At 31.3% G+C, this 16119-nt stretch overlaps 1 protein-coding gene across 2 annotated transcripts in view; it reads left to right on the forward strand.

The window, feature by feature from the left end:
- The window catches only part of p115 (General vesicular transport factor p115), a 119000-nt gene that overhangs the window by 27067 nt on the left and 75814 nt on the right, over nucleotides 1-16119 (forward strand). For both annotated transcript variants that reach the window (XM_075382525.1, XM_075382524.1), the window contains exons 7-8: nucleotides 340-569; nucleotides 6445-6599. In XM_075382525.1, coding sequence (XP_075238640.1) covers nucleotides 340-569; nucleotides 6445-6599 — 385 coding nt within the window. The remainder of the gene's footprint in view (nucleotides 1-339; nucleotides 570-6444; nucleotides 6600-16119) is intronic.

A 16119-nucleotide genomic window follows, 5' to 3' on the forward strand; every position in this document is an offset into this window, starting at 1 on the left:
TAGTATGGGGCTATTGTGTAATACAGGAATAACAAAATCTTTTGAAAAAATAGCTGTGACCATAAGTAAGGCTACCTTTTTTCTCCTCTTTTGTTCGTTTTATTTATTGATGTTATCCTTGATTGCATCAGGGAGGAGGTGTGGTTGATTCAGCTTAATGTAAAATTATTGATGTGTGCAAATGACATTATCTTAGTTAGCTGCATACCCAAAGATTTATAAAAAATGATAAATAACAATTTATTTTCTGATGAATGATTTTATCTTTTTAATTTGTTAAAATCACTATCATTATAACATTCCTGATTAATCTAATGAATTTAATTTTTTGTTGTGTAGGTAGTTCGAACGCTTGTTTCACCTAGTAATCCAGCTCAGGTCACAGCTTCATGCCAAAAAGCATTGCGAGCCAGTGGAATCTTAGAATCAATGTGTGGAATTCTAATGGCCAGTGGAGTGCCAGTTGATATTTTAACGGAAACAATTTGTGCTGTTGCTGAATCAATAAGAGGAAACCCCAGTAATCAAGAGTATTTTTCATCAGTTTTGGCTCCTTCTACTCCTCCAAGGTAGGTATTTTATGTAGCTGTAAAAATTATATTTGTCAATTTTGTTAAAATAAGTACTTTAATCATTTTACCGACATTTAATAACAACTTAACAACATTATAGGAAAATAATTTTAACTTTATGGTATAAGATTTGTCAGTGGGGTTGAATACATAGTTTGTGTATATGACATAAACGCTGTACAAGACTGATTTTTAAAGAAGTGGTGAATTATAAAACAATGTGCTTCCTAAAAACTCTTGAAATTAGCATATAGAAATATTTATCTGAAAAATTGTGGGCTCCATTCTCTTTACTGTTGTCACCTTCTTTATAGATAATAGCGTGATCCCTCCATTTTTTCCTTGATTGGAAACATTTCTGGAACCTACTTCTTGGCAGAGTATTCATTATTTTCTGTGATTTGGCCTGGATGTCTAATAGTCTTGAAAAATCATGCCTTAAAATTCAGTTTCACCTTTTGAAACTGAAAGAAGTCGCTGTGGGATATAATGATTATGAAAAAGGAAATACTTTTGAAAGATAAAAAAGCAAAAAAGGAACATAAATTTGCCAAAAGAAGAAAAATGAAAAAGGTAAAAATTTATGTTCACAGGAAAAGAAATATATAAACTAAAGGATATTTTAAAAGAAATATAATATAAGCATAGCATTTAGCACAAATAATACCATCAGGAATAAATTTAGAAATGATATAGAAGAAAAAGACAATCAAAACAAAAATGAAATATATAAAATAAAATATAATTGTAACAAGACATATAGGACAAATGGTGTGAAAATTTAAATCATACAATACAAGAAAAAAGATTCAAATTATGCAACACATAATTGTAACACATTTGATTGAAAATTCCCAATGAAATGATAAAATCCATGAAAATATTTAATTTTTCAGAAAAAGGAACGCTTTTAAATGTTCTAGAAAACATGGAAATATTCAGACTAAAATTTAAAGGGCAGGAGATGATTAATTAAAAAAATAAACACATAATCTGATGTAATATTGAAACATTTTTAATTGTTAAAATGAAAAGTCAGAAAAATTAGGTTCGAGAAATGTACAACTGTTGTAGCAGGAGGGACAATTCACAAGAGGCCATGACAGTAGGAATGGGTAGTGGGAGGAGCTTAACATCACTAGTTATTTGATGATCTCAAATCAGGAAGAATCAGTGTTAAACTTAGTTTTGAGAATGGAGATACTCCAAAATTACCTTGTTTTAATGACAAATATGAGATTTGATGCCTTTTGATGATGCATTCAAGATATTAATGTACAACAATACAGATATAAGTAAAATTCAAACATTTTATTATTTAAACTCTACCCTGATGCATAAAGCTACACAATTAATAAAAAATACAGGGCGTTTCATAATGTTCTTTGGAGTTTGGAAAATTCATTAACAAAAAACTATTTCATTCATAAGAATAAAACAATTATTGTACGAAAGAGTACTTTAAATAGTTTTTTCCACATATACTAGGTAGTTAGTAAACCATTTGCTCGCTAGGCGTCGACAGTAGAGAAAATGGCTGCCACGGGAAGCAAGAAGTTGTTTTGTGTGTTAGAATTTCACTTGTTGAAGTCAGTAATTTCTGTGCAATGAGCGTTTCGGTTGAAATTTCATAAGGAACCACCAAGTGACAATTCAGTTTGTGCATGGTTTAAACAATTCAGTGAAACTGGTTGCTTGTGCAAGCGAAAATCAACTGGTTGTCCATCAACCTCAGAAGTCAATGTCGAACGTGAGCGTGCAAATTTCATTCGCAGCCCGTCAAAATCGACTGTGGCTGAGGCAGAGAATTAGGAATTCCAAAAACAACAGTGTGGAGAGTTCTCCGTTAACGTTTATTATACAAACCGTACCATCTTCAATTAATCTAGCGTCTTTCTGATGGAGATAAAACATGTAGGCTCGATTTTTATTTACAGTTACAGGATAAGATGTTGTTAGATGAAGGTTTTCTAAACAAGATAATTTTTAGGGAAAAAGCTACTTTCCATATTAGCGGCAAAGTAAAACGTCATAATGTGCGAGTTTGGGGAACTGAAAACCTACACACTTATGTGGAACACATTCGGGATTCTCCAAAAGTAAACGTTTTTTGTGCGATCTCTCGTGAGGCAGTATATGGGTCGTTCTTTTTTTATGGAAACGACAGTAACCGGCATGATATATCTGGATATGTTACAATTATGGCTTACGCCTCAGTTACTCAATGACTTCATTTTCCAGCAAGATGGTTGTCCTGCCCATTTTCGTAAAGAGGTTCGTCAGTACCTTAACACAACATTACCTCGACGCTGGATAGGTCATGTGTCTGAAGAAGACCAACACATTATGCTGTGGCCACCAAGATCACCAGACCTCATGCCATGTGATTTCTTTCTCTGGGGATACGTGAAAGATAAGGTGTTTATCCCACCAATGCTGCACGATATTGCTGAGCTAAAGTCAATGCAATCAACTCTATCGAAAATGACATGTTAGAACGAGTTTGGCAAGAGCTAGACTTTCATATTGATGTGTGCCGTGTCACCAGAGGAGCACATATTGAACAGTTATAGATTTTAACAAAAACTGTTTGAGTCCCTGCATCACCTTGTACAACTTTCATTTAGGTAAGTGAAATACATTTTGTTCTGAATTTTTGTAACTCCTAAGAACATTATGAAACGCCCTGTATGACAATTACTGAACGTAATTGTTACGTTCAGTAACAATTCAGTGACCCTGTTGCTTGGAAATTGCTTGAAAATACTTATGAAAATAATTGACTGAACACACAAATTAATGTTTTGTAACTTTAGAAAGAAAATTACTAAGAAACCCAACTCTTCAATTATAATATTTCAAAATCTTTGCAAGAATATGAGAACCTGTGGCACATGAGACCAATTTCTTTACAGTCTGATAATACCCAGAAATATTATCTACCATACCATGCTATCTTCAAGGAAAATATCACCATAACAGCACTACAATATTGTTCATACCTAATTAATGTTCAACAGATCAGCCTTCAGGCTGATTCATTGAACATTAATTAATTAACGGTAATAAAAATTACCTAATTTACCTAATTAATTAAGGGTATTTTACACCGTTAATTAATTAGGTATAAAATACATACCATGGTGTTTACAGCAGCTATCAAGAAAATGTATAGACAGATCAGAATCGATCCTGATGATTGTGGTTATCAATGGATTCTTTGGAGGGATTCATCACTGTAGGAAATTATTCTCCTTCTACTTCCTCTTTGGCTACTAAGTCTCTGCAGCAGTTGGCAGAAGAAGGTTACAAATATCTCAGAGCTGCAGAAACTTTACGTCATGACTTCTATGTAGATGGTCTAATTTCTGGTGCTACTAACATTGATACAGCTCTAAAAATTCAGTCAGAGTTAATGGAATTATTAAACCAGGTGGATATTAATTAAGAAAATGGTATTTCAGTCATCAGTTCCTGCTAAATTACATTGAGATCAAGATAATCTAGTTCAACACAGTTAGTGAAAGAAATGGGATAATATACAAACTTTAGGTGTCAAGTGGTCTTCAAAACAGATGATTTTACAATTTCAATTAAAGTTCCACCAGTTGAAATTAAAATAACAAAAAGAGAATTAGCATCTAGTGGTAGCATCTACGATCCAATTGGTGTTATCAGTCCTGTTGTATTCTCTTAGAAAATATTTCTTCAAGAACTGCAGCTTAGTGATATTAGTTGGGATGAAAATATACTGTTATCATTCTTTGAAAAATGCCATTCTCTACTGAATAAATTACTGTTGTTCAAGAAATTAAAATAAACAGAAAGATTCTTGTTGACAATTTTACTAATGTTGAAATACACGGTTTTTATGATTCTTCTCAAAATAGCTTACGAGTGTAGTGTACTTCCAGTCAATAAATGCAGAAGTCAACGGCCGTACCATGTTGAACACACCGGTTCTCAATAAATGCAGAAGGAAATTTTTTGGTACAACTTCTTTGTTCTAAATCCTGAATTGCACTTGTGAACACAGTAATTTTAATATATTTAGTTGTGTGGTACAATGCTATTTTCTAAACTTTTGCAGAAATCTGTTCGTATTCTAAATTTAACCTTTGGGAGGCTTCATCTTCAGACTAATTCATTAATGTGTCTAGTATGAATCCCTCATCAAATTGGATTTCATTCATTGCCGTGAGATCAAGAACTTAACAAATATTAAAGACTGGAAACATGTCGCTTTCTCAGACGGTCTTGCTGACCTTTTAACCTGAGGTACATCTCCTAAAAGGTTATTAAAGAGCAACTGGAGATGTAGTGATCTCTGTCACCCATTTCACGGCCATATTGCAAGATTCATAATAACAAGGTTGTTCCAGAAGCAACCCAAACAAAAAGTATCTGTTTCACTCTTCTCATGGAGGAACTGCTCAATCAATTTTCTACAATTCATAATCTTACAAGGGTAATTTCATACTGCAAAAGGTTCATTAACAGTTGTCATGGTAAGAAAGATTCAGATATCCTTTATTCATCAGAAGTCTATGAAGCATTACAAACTTGCATTTGGATGGTGTACAAAATGTATGTTATAAAGAAATAATGAATCTAATGCTACATTCATATTCAGCTGTGTTGAAGAAAAGCCACTTGCTTGAGCTTTGAACCGTTTCTTGTGAGCACAGCATTCTATCCGTTGTAGGAAGTGTAGGTAATGCTAACATTTCTGTAATATTAAAAATTAGATTATTCTGCCACCAATCACAAACTAACTTTTGTAGTTATAAAAGCTGTGGAATCAAGATTATTACACGAGTATTTTTTGTAACTGCCTAACATGTTTCAATTTAAACAGGAATGGTTTTTGGTCAACTACTGTGACATAGAGTTTGGAATTAATTATCCTTTTATAAATACGAAATCTGATTATGCAGGGCCATTCTTAATTTAGTATCATAACTCTAGAAGCAAGATTTCATGCAAATAGTATGTTGCAGTCCTTATGTCTTACAACTGAGGCTATTCAAACAAATTCAAATGTGACATTGCATACCTCCTGATTCACACAATGTAGTGGTCTCTGGGAGGCAGCGATAAAGTCCATGAAATATCACCTTAAAAAAGTTGTAGGAAAACCCAGTTGACATTTAAGAATTTAGTACCCTTTTACTGAAACAGAAATTATTCTAAATTCAAGACCTATTTCAGCCTTGTCATAGATCCTAATGATTCATCCTGTCTATCACTGGCATTTACTCGGTGGTAATCCAGTAATCCAGTTTCTTGAACATAATCTGTCTGATTTAAAAATAAACAAGCCTTCCAGATGTCAGCAGCTACAGCGAATTTGCCAACATCCTTGGTTTCGTTGGTCAAAGTTGTTGCGAGTATGTTTCATTGCGAGTATGTTGGGGATTTCAAATTTTCTTCTAACTTGGTAGTTTTACTAGCAGACTTTTAGTGTGACACTTCCAGTGATGGGACAGTGTACCTATAACATATGCTGCTATGACTATACTGTGCATTTAACAAGAGTAGAGCACTAGTTAGTAAATAAGATTAGTATAATAATGTATTATATTTTATTTCAATTTATATTTAGTCATTTTTGTTCATCCTTGTGCGTTTATTGTAATAGCTATCATATTTACAGTTTACTTCTTATTCCTGCTTGGAACATACTGCCCATTACATGACAAGATACTTGCATTTTTGTTTGGATTCTTGATGTAATACATATTTCTTGATTCATACATAACAGCAAAAATAATTTTATTTTTTACATGTTTGAAGAAGAAAAAACATTCTCTTGTGACTTTACAGAAATCAACGTATTCATTAGTTTAATTATGTGTATGCTTGCTTTCAGGGAAGCTATAGTTGTTCTATTGATGTCTATGGTCAATGAAAAACAGCCGTTTTCTTTGCGATGTGCAATATTATATTGTTTCCAGTGTTTTTTATTCAAAAATGAAGTTGGACAAAGCCAACTTGTACAGACACTACTACCATCATCGACTGAAGGTGTGTTTGCATTATTTCTTTATTAAAAATGTAGGTTAAGATTTTTTTTTAAGAAATAGTTTTTATTTTTTTTTTTTATGATTATTTTAAAGTGTGAAAATCAGTAGCTTTGCTTATTTATCATTGTACATTTTTACTTGCCTATAATTTAATGACTTAAATAATAATTTAATTATTTTTTAATTATATGTAGTAATATAATTAAAAATATCAGATGTTTTTATTTGCTTGCTGTATACCCAAGTCATAATAGTTTTCTTGTAACAACTTCCTAGATCAGATATGTTGTTCATATGTAATGTCTATGAATGAAACAGATAATATATTTGGTTACTGATGAAACATTCATTATCAATATTTTTCTTCTTTTTTTTGTCAAAGACAAATATTTATCCTACATTAACGTTCAGATATTCATGAAGTGCTGTATCTGTAGCTTCCTGGACCCGTGTCCTGTTTAGGTAATAAGGACCCATTTTTTATCCGTTGAGAAATGGGTAATATGTTTTAATAATGCTTTAAGTAAATATTTGCTACTTAAAACTCTGTTTAAATATAGAGCCATAATTAGCATACAATTCTTTAACTTCAGAGTGTGCCTTAATTTTCATGAAAAAGTCAAACAACTCGTCTGAATTGTGCTAGTGGTCAGAACAGACATGTGGTGAGTATACAAAAAAATAAAAATTGTTGAAACGTATCAAGCAGTATACTGAAAATGAAACTTTCTGGTTGACAGTTAAGTATCCATATTACAGAAAAGAAATCTTTATTGCAAGGTTCCATAATATTATTTAAAATAATTATTAAAAAAAAATTATACACTTTGAGAAAAGTAATTTGAAATTAGTTTTAAAAATAAAGCAAAAGATAAATACAAAATTAAAAACATAAAATGTGGTTTGAAAGCCTATTGGTTTTTACTAGTTGGCAAAAAAAAATTAGTTACCATAAATAAGAAAATAGATCCTTTGCAACTTTTGCAATTGATTTGAAAAATGTGTAAGTATTATCTAGTGTTTCTTTTACCTCTAGCTATTTACAACAAAAAATCCCATCAACCGGAATTATATGTTTGAGATAATTTTTTTTTAAATTTTAAACTTATTCTGCTAATTTTGTCAATGAAATTTGCAAATGTACTTATTTTTTCATCAATGGCTGTTAAAAACTGACAGAGATTTTAGCTTTGGTAACTTTTATTGTTTTTCATATATGTTTTTTACCATGCACATGTGTTGGATTTTCTATGAAACCTGTGTAGGTTTCTATAAAACCTGTAGGTTGTAAGTAGAAAAATATAAGAGCAAGACAGAAATTATATACACTTTTCATTGTACAATTTATTTACACAAAAGGAAGGGGTTCAACATGTACATCATTTTTCTGTCGAGCCATCGCCCTTGTCAATGCACTTGGTCCAGTGATCCACAAGTTTGCATATTCTTTCCAAGAAGAAGGTTTTCAGTTATTCAGAAAGGCATTTTTGCACTGCTTTCTGCATGTCTAAGTCTGTCGAAAATTGACAACACAAAGCATCCTTGAGCTGCCCGAACAGATGAAAGTCGGATGGAGCAAGATCTGGGTTGTGGGGAGGGTGTACCAGTACCTCAGAATTCAACTTGCTGATGGTGCAACCATGAGCAGGTGGGCGACAATAATATCTTGCAACAATAATATTTCCTTTGACAATAGACTTTAAGGAATCCGAGCTGATGGAAGACCGTGAATGATGTTCAAAGAAGATACTCCTATATTGATGGTAACTCGCCTATTCACCATTATTATCTCTTGAGTTTTTCTGAATCTTGTCCATGGTGGAGTTTGATGAGCATCTTGCTTTCTCGCTCTGCATCACAATTTTAAACTTCTTGATCCACGAAAAACACTTTTACATGATAAAACACTGTCCTTCTATTGTGATAAATGTCTACAATAAATTTCAGCCCCTTTAACACCGTTCAGTGAGAGAAATCTGATCACTGCTGATTGTTCCTCCTTGGTGCAAACTGCTAATGGAGCAGATATGTTTACAGTGTAATAGCTGGAAGGCAAATGACGTAATCGGTATCAAATTTTGTACATATGATCTCAATCATATCAACTCTAAGCACGCATTTGCTGAAGGCAGTATGACAACCTTGAAAGTGTATTATGGAAAAAATATATGTAATTTTTGATTTGCCCTCGTAGGTCGCATAAAGATGAAAGCAAATTCAATTTTTAATAATCTCAGTCAATTGTTTTTTGTCCTTTTATGTTGAGATTGACAGTGATAAAGGATTTTTAAGATTATCCGAATTTTTTACTTTGTTTTATTTTGATATAATTTTACATAATTTTTTTCTGTAACTAATTATTCTATGAAAATATTGGTTCTACAATACCGAAGGCTTATTTGACTACAGGTTCATTTTTTTTTGTGTTTGAAATTTGAGAAGATTGACTATTTTTAAAACAAGACTGATTTTTTTCTTATTTCATTATTACCGAATTTAATTCTTTAGGGTTTTTTGTCAATTTGGTTTGAAAAGATTTTTTTTACTTATAGATTGGGTATTTTAAATATTCACATTCTGATAAATTTCATACAGTTTTTCTTTTTTGTTCTACTACTATTTAATTTTTACATAAAGTTATTGTTGTGTTTCTAAAAGGTCACAAGTTTATCAGTATAATTATGCATTGTGTTAAAAAAAATTGTGTTACTGCGGTTTTACATAATAATTGATATCAGTTCATCCCACAGCCAATGTGATGTTTTAAATACCAGTATTTTGACCATATGGTCAAAACAGTGGCATTAAATTTATTAGCCAAGTAACACTGCATTAGGGAGGCTTTTTTTGTTTAACAATAAGATTCATAACAATGAACCCTGCAAGAACATTCCTTCATGTATAAATTATGGTGGGCATCATTCATCTAAATCCAGGAATTACCTTATTTATAAAAAAAGGCGGTTGCAATTCAACAGTTGAAGATGTTAAAAGTTAGGAAGGAAGGTAGTCCACGTGCTAGTACTTGAGAAAAGTTTCTTCTTGCAAGTTGTAGAAACTACTTTTCAGAATATTCCAGCACTGTTAGCTGTACTGAATAGGTTTTTATCTATAAAGCTAAAGAAAGTACCACTCCAAGAGAAAGGTGACCAATCAACTAGTCCCTACTAGTAAAGAAAAGAACTTCTTTGGATTCCATCAAAGGTGTTGTAGAAAAACACTATTCAAGTCATTTTGCTCTGACCTCTAAAGCTGTTGAACTGATAAAAAAACGGAGATTTTCAAGGAACATTAATGGATCCTTCCACCATTCCATAAATTAATTCTTCCAAAAGTGTGTCTTGTTCAGATAAGTAAGCAGACATAAAGAAACATTTCTAGAAAAGGAATAAACCTAAAGTGGAAGTCCGTAGATGTGTTTCTTTTTATGATGAAGCTAAACAAATGGCTCAACTTCTTCATAGATAGACACAAATTTTTAAAAAGAATTAAAAAGGAAAAAAGGAAGAAAGGATGGATGAAAGGTAAATTGAGAAGAAGCATTTCAGAAGTAATTGAAAAAGTTGAGAATTGAAGATTGAGACATCCTAAGTAAAGTTACTTTCTTAGTGTGGATGCATTTTGTAACTAATTTTAGATGCTTAAAAGAGAGACATCAAATGTAGAAAATAAATATAAGTTATGAATGGATATGTAAGAAATAGACAGATTTTCTGTAAGGTCACAAGGCGCATTCATGATAATGCATGAAGTTGTCACCTGCACTTGTGCCTTTCTCAACTGCAATCATTTGACAGCAGTTAATGATCTGAGTAGCTGATTACAACATAATCAAAGATAAACCAAAATATTTGAAAAAAATCCAAATTTATACATGTTGGTAATTTATTCTTTAAAAATTTATTTTTTAAACATTTTTATAAACCGTTTGAAAGAAGCCAAATTTATATATTTTTTTATATAATACTTAATTAATTTTTAAATCTGCAGTTTACATTATGAATAGTTTCACTGAGGTAGTACATTTCTAAGAAGGTTGTGTGTGAGTTGTTTTTATTGTGCAAAAAACATGCATGCTTTACTCTTTGCATTTTCAGTACAAACAGAATAACTTTATTTAGCATGGCTCGGTTGGTATACGTAATATAAAAATATATAAATAATTCCACTTACTAACCAATCTAATTAATTATTATGTTCTAGTGCTTTCGGAAGTTATTTTTCCATCTCCAGGAACATCTGATAAACTTGTTTATAATAATTCACTTCACATTTAATTTTGTAAAGATTAAAATAAAAATAAAATAAAATTTCCATAAATATAACAATCGATTGTCAAGCTATAAAATAAATCATACATTTGTACGCGTAGTCGATAAAAGCATCTCAATTGTTATGTGTATGGTATAAAAGCAGTTTGGCCAACATACGAATCAATAATTATTGTTTAAAATTTGTTTGAATAAAATATTGTTCTCAAAATTTGTTTGTTCATTTATCAGTTTGTTGTTATTTAAGTAGATCTGGAATTTTTCTAAGATATTCATTTTATTATAAAATTCATATGAGTATTCAAGGATATTAATAAAATTATTTGGATTATAATCATAACCGTGTTCCATGATATGTTTGGCAAAACTAGATCATTCTTTGTTTCCCTTAATTACATTGTTGGTGTGTTATTTAATTCTAATCGAAAAGAATCGATTAGTCATACCTATGCATTCTAAATTGCATATAGCCCATTTCAAACTACGTACTCCCTGTTAATTTTAAATTGAATTTATTATTATGTTTTAATGTTTCAGAAGGATCTTTGTTATTTATGTAGTTTATTATTTTGTTATTTGTTGTATATGCTGTTTTTAATTCAAATAATTTAAAGATTTAATTGAATTTCCTGTAATTTATATTATACTCAATTATACATATTAATTTCCATTATAATTATTTGTTAGCGTTATTGTATCTTTTATATATATATAACATATATTTAATAACTATATTATTTTTTATTATAGTATATAATTTCTTTATTAGGTTTTCAGGTTATCCATTATTTACAGCAATATATTTAATACTATTTAATTCATTGTTTAATTTTGTGTTATTATGTATTAAATATTTTATCGCTCTATAGATTAATGAGTTAAATGTTGTAATTTTACAATTCCAAGGATGAATTATAATGTCTTTTTTGGTAAGTTTCTTGTATGTGTCGATATCAAAACTATTATTATTAAAATTTTTATTAATTTTCATATACAAAAAATTAATGCTTTTATTATTTTCTCTTAATTCATTTATTGTCAAATCCAACAAAACTAATATCCCTGTTATTAATAATCACTTAAATATTGAAAAACTAACAAATTCATAGAAGGTAATAAGTTCAAAGATATTAAGGATCCAACAAATGAGATTAAAAAATGCATTATTTCCAATATTAAAAATGTAAATATATCCCCTTAAGGATGAATACATAAAAAAAATTTAGATTAACTAATACAAAGTCCCCACATTGGAGGCATTACTTTAAAATGCACAAAACTGATATGCCTATTAGACATCTAATAAATTGTATTAACTCACTCACCTACCTAGTAAATAAGTTTCTGTCTAATATTTTAAAAGAATATATTAAAATTAAAAATAAATACAATTTGAAAAATAGCTATGAATTAGTAGATATAATTAGCAATATAAATATAAATAAGACAACTAAACTCGTAACTGTGGATGTAAAAGACATGTATACTAATACTGATATAAACAAGACTATTAATATAATTAATAATACTTTGAATAAATTAAAAATAGACAATAACATAATACACAAAATAATAAATTTATTAAAATTACGTATTAAACCTAATTATTTAGAATTTAATAACAAATATTACCTACAAGACAATCCAGTTGGACCTTAATAATAATAACTTCCAAATTTTAAGGTCTCATTATGAGATCACCCTTTCAGCTATTCTGGCCCAACATCTTCATGAATGAATTAGAAAACAGTACTTTACATGACATATTTAATCAACACCAAATATTATAAAAGAGATATGTCGACGATATATTAATTATACGTAATCAAAAATTTAATGATGAAGATGATAAATTAATCGAAGAAATAAACTCTTTAAATAATAACATTAATGTAAAGTCGAGAAAATAATTAGCATTAATTTTTTGGATATGAAAATGAATAAAAATTTTAATAATAATAGTTTTGATATCGACACATACAAGAAACTTACCAAAAAAGACATTATAATTCATCCTTGGAATTGTAAAATTACAACATTTAACGCATTAATCTATAGAGCGATAAAGTACTTAACACATAATAACACAAAATTAAACAATGAATTAAATAGTATTAAATATATTGCTGTAAATAATGGATACAACCTGTTTTTTTTTTTGTCTTCAGTCATTTGACTGGTTTGATGCAGCTCTCCAAGATTCCCTATCTAGTGCTAGTCGTTTCATTTCAGTATACCCTCTACATCCTACATCCCCAACAATTTGTTTTACATACTCCAAACGTGGCCTGCCTACACAATTTTTCCCTTCTACCTGTCCTTCCAATATTAAAGCGACTATTCCAGGATGCCTTAGTATGTGGCCTATAAGTCTGTCTCTTCTTTTAACTATATTCTTCCAAATGCTTCTTTCTTCATCTATTTGCCGCAATACCTCTTCATTTGTCACTTTATCCACCCATCTGATTTTTAACATTCTCCTATAGCACCACATTTCAAAAGCTTCTAATCTTTTCTTCTCAGATACTCCGATTGTCCAAGTTTCACTTCCATATAAAGCGACACTCCAAACATACACTTTCAAAAATCTTTTCCTGAGATTTAAATTAATTTTTGATGTAAACAAATTATATTTCTTACTGAAGGCTCGTTTAGCTTGTGCTATTCGGCATTTTATATCGCTCCTGCTTCGTCCATCTTTAGTAATTTTACTTCCCAAATAACAAAATTCTTCTACCTCCATAATCTTTTCTCCTCCTATTTTCACATTCAGTGGTCCATCTTTGTTATTTCTACTACATTTCATTACTTTTGTTTTGTTCTTGTTTATTTTCATGCGATAGTTCTTGCGTAGGACTTCATCTATGCCGTTCATTGTTTCTTCTAAATCCTTTTTACTCTCGGCTAGAATTACTATATCATCAGCAAATCGTAGCATCTTTATCTTTTCACCTTGTACTGTTACTCCGAATCTAAATTGTTCTTTAACATCATTAACTGCTAGTTCCATGTAAAGATTAAAAAGTAACGGAGATAGGGAACATCCTTGTCGGACTCCCTTTCTTATTAGGGCTTCTTTCTTATGTTCTTCAATTGTTATTGTTGCTGTTTGGTTCCTGTACATGTTAGCAATTGTTCTTCTATCTCTGTATTTGAACCCTAATTTTTTTAAAATGCTGAACATTTTATTCCAATCTACGTTATCGAAAGCCTTTTCTAGGTCTATAAACGCCAAGTATGTTGGTTTGTTTTTCTTTAATCTTCCTTCTACTATTAATCTGAGGCCTAAAATTGCTTCCCTTGTCCCTATACTTTTCCTGAAACCAAATTGGTCTTCTCCTAACACTTCTTCCACTCTCCTCTCAATTCTTCTGTATAAAATTCTAGTTAAGATTTTTGATGCATGACTAGTTAAACTAATTGTTCTGTATTCTTCACATTTATCTGCCCCTGCTTTCTTTGGTATCATAACTATAACACTTTTTTTGAAGTCTGACGGAAATTCCCCTTTTTCATAAATATTACACACCAGTTTGTATAATCTATCAATCGCTTCCTCACCTGCACTGCGCAGTAATTCTACAGGTATTCCGTCTATTCCAGGAGCCTTTCTGCCATTTAAATCTTTTAATGCTCTCTTAAATTCAGATCTCAGTATTGTTTCTCCCATTTCATCCTCCTCAACTTCCTCTTCTTCCTCTATAACACCATTTTCTAATTCATTTCCTCCGTATAACTCTTCAATATATTCCACCCATCTATCGACTTTACCTTTCGTATTATATATTGGTGTACCATCTTTGTTTAACACATTATTAGATTTTAATTTATGTACCCCAAAATTTTCCTTAACTTTCCTGTATGCTCCGTCAATTTTACCAATGTTCATTTCTCTTTCCACTTCTGAACACTTTTCTTTAATCCACTCTTCTTTCGCCAGTTTGCATTTCCTATTTATAGCATTTCTTAATTGCCGATAGTTCCTTTTACTTTCTTCATCATTAGCATTCTTATATTTTCTACGTTCATCCATCAGCTGCAATATATCGTCTGAAACCCAAGGTTTTCTACCAGTTCTCTTTATTCCGCCTAAGTTTGCTTCTGCTGATTTAAGAATTTCCTTTTTAACATTCTCCCATTCTTCTTCTACATTTTCTACCATATCTTTTTTACTCAGACCTCTTGCGATGTCCTCCTCAAAAATCTTCTTTACCTCCTCTTCCTCAAGCTTCTCTAAATTCCACCGATTCATCTGACAACTTTTCTTCAGGTTTTTAAACCCCAATCTACATTTCATTATCACCAAATTATGGTCGCTATCAATGTCTGCTCCAGGGTAAGTTTTGCAGTCAACGAGTTGATTTCTAAATCTTTGCTTAACCATGATATAATCTATCTGATACCTTCCAGTATCGCCTGGCTTTTTCCAAGTGTATATTCTTCTATTATGATTTTTAAATTGGGTGTTGGCAATTACTAAATTATACTTCGTGCAAAACTCTATAAGTCGGTCCCCTCTTTCATTCCTTTTGCCCAGCCCGTATTCACCCACTATATTTCCTTCCTTGCCTTTTCCAATGCTTGCATTCCAATCTCCAACTATTATTAAATTTTCATCTCCCTTTACGTGTTTAATTGCTTCATCAATCTCTTCGTATACACACTCTACCTCATCATCATCATGGGCGCTTGTAGGCATATAAACGTTAACAATCGTTGTCGGTTTAGGTTTTGATTTTATCCTTATTACAATGATTCTATCGCTATGTGTTTTGAAATACTCCACTCTCCTCCCTATCTTCTTGTTCATCACGAAACCTACTCCTGCCTGCCCATTATTTGACGCTGAGTTAATTACTCTAAAATCACCTGACCAAAAGTCGCCTTCCTCTTCCCACCGAACCTCACTAATTCCTACTATATCCACATTCACCCTATCCATTTCCCTTTTTAAATTTTCTAGCCTACCAACCTTTTTTAAGCTTCTAACATTCCACGCTCCGACTCGTAGAATGTTATTTTTTAATTTTCTGGTGACCCCTTCCTTAGTAGTCCCCACCCGGAGATCCGAACGGGGGACTATTTTACCTCCGGAATATTTTACCAAGGAAGGCGCCTCCATTGTTGCTATGTGAAAATGCAGAGAGCCACATTTTCTTGGAAAAAAAGCAGCTGTAGTTTTCCATTGCTTTCAGCTGCGCAGTACTCAGAGGACTGAGTGATGTTGATACGGCCGTTACAACCTGAAAA

This window comes from Lycorma delicatula, chromosome 1, assembly GCF_047948215.1.
Source record: "Lycorma delicatula isolate Av1 chromosome 1, ASM4794821v1, whole genome shotgun sequence".
NCBI classification, from domain to species: Eukaryota; Metazoa; Arthropoda; class Insecta; order Hemiptera; family Fulgoridae; genus Lycorma; species Lycorma delicatula.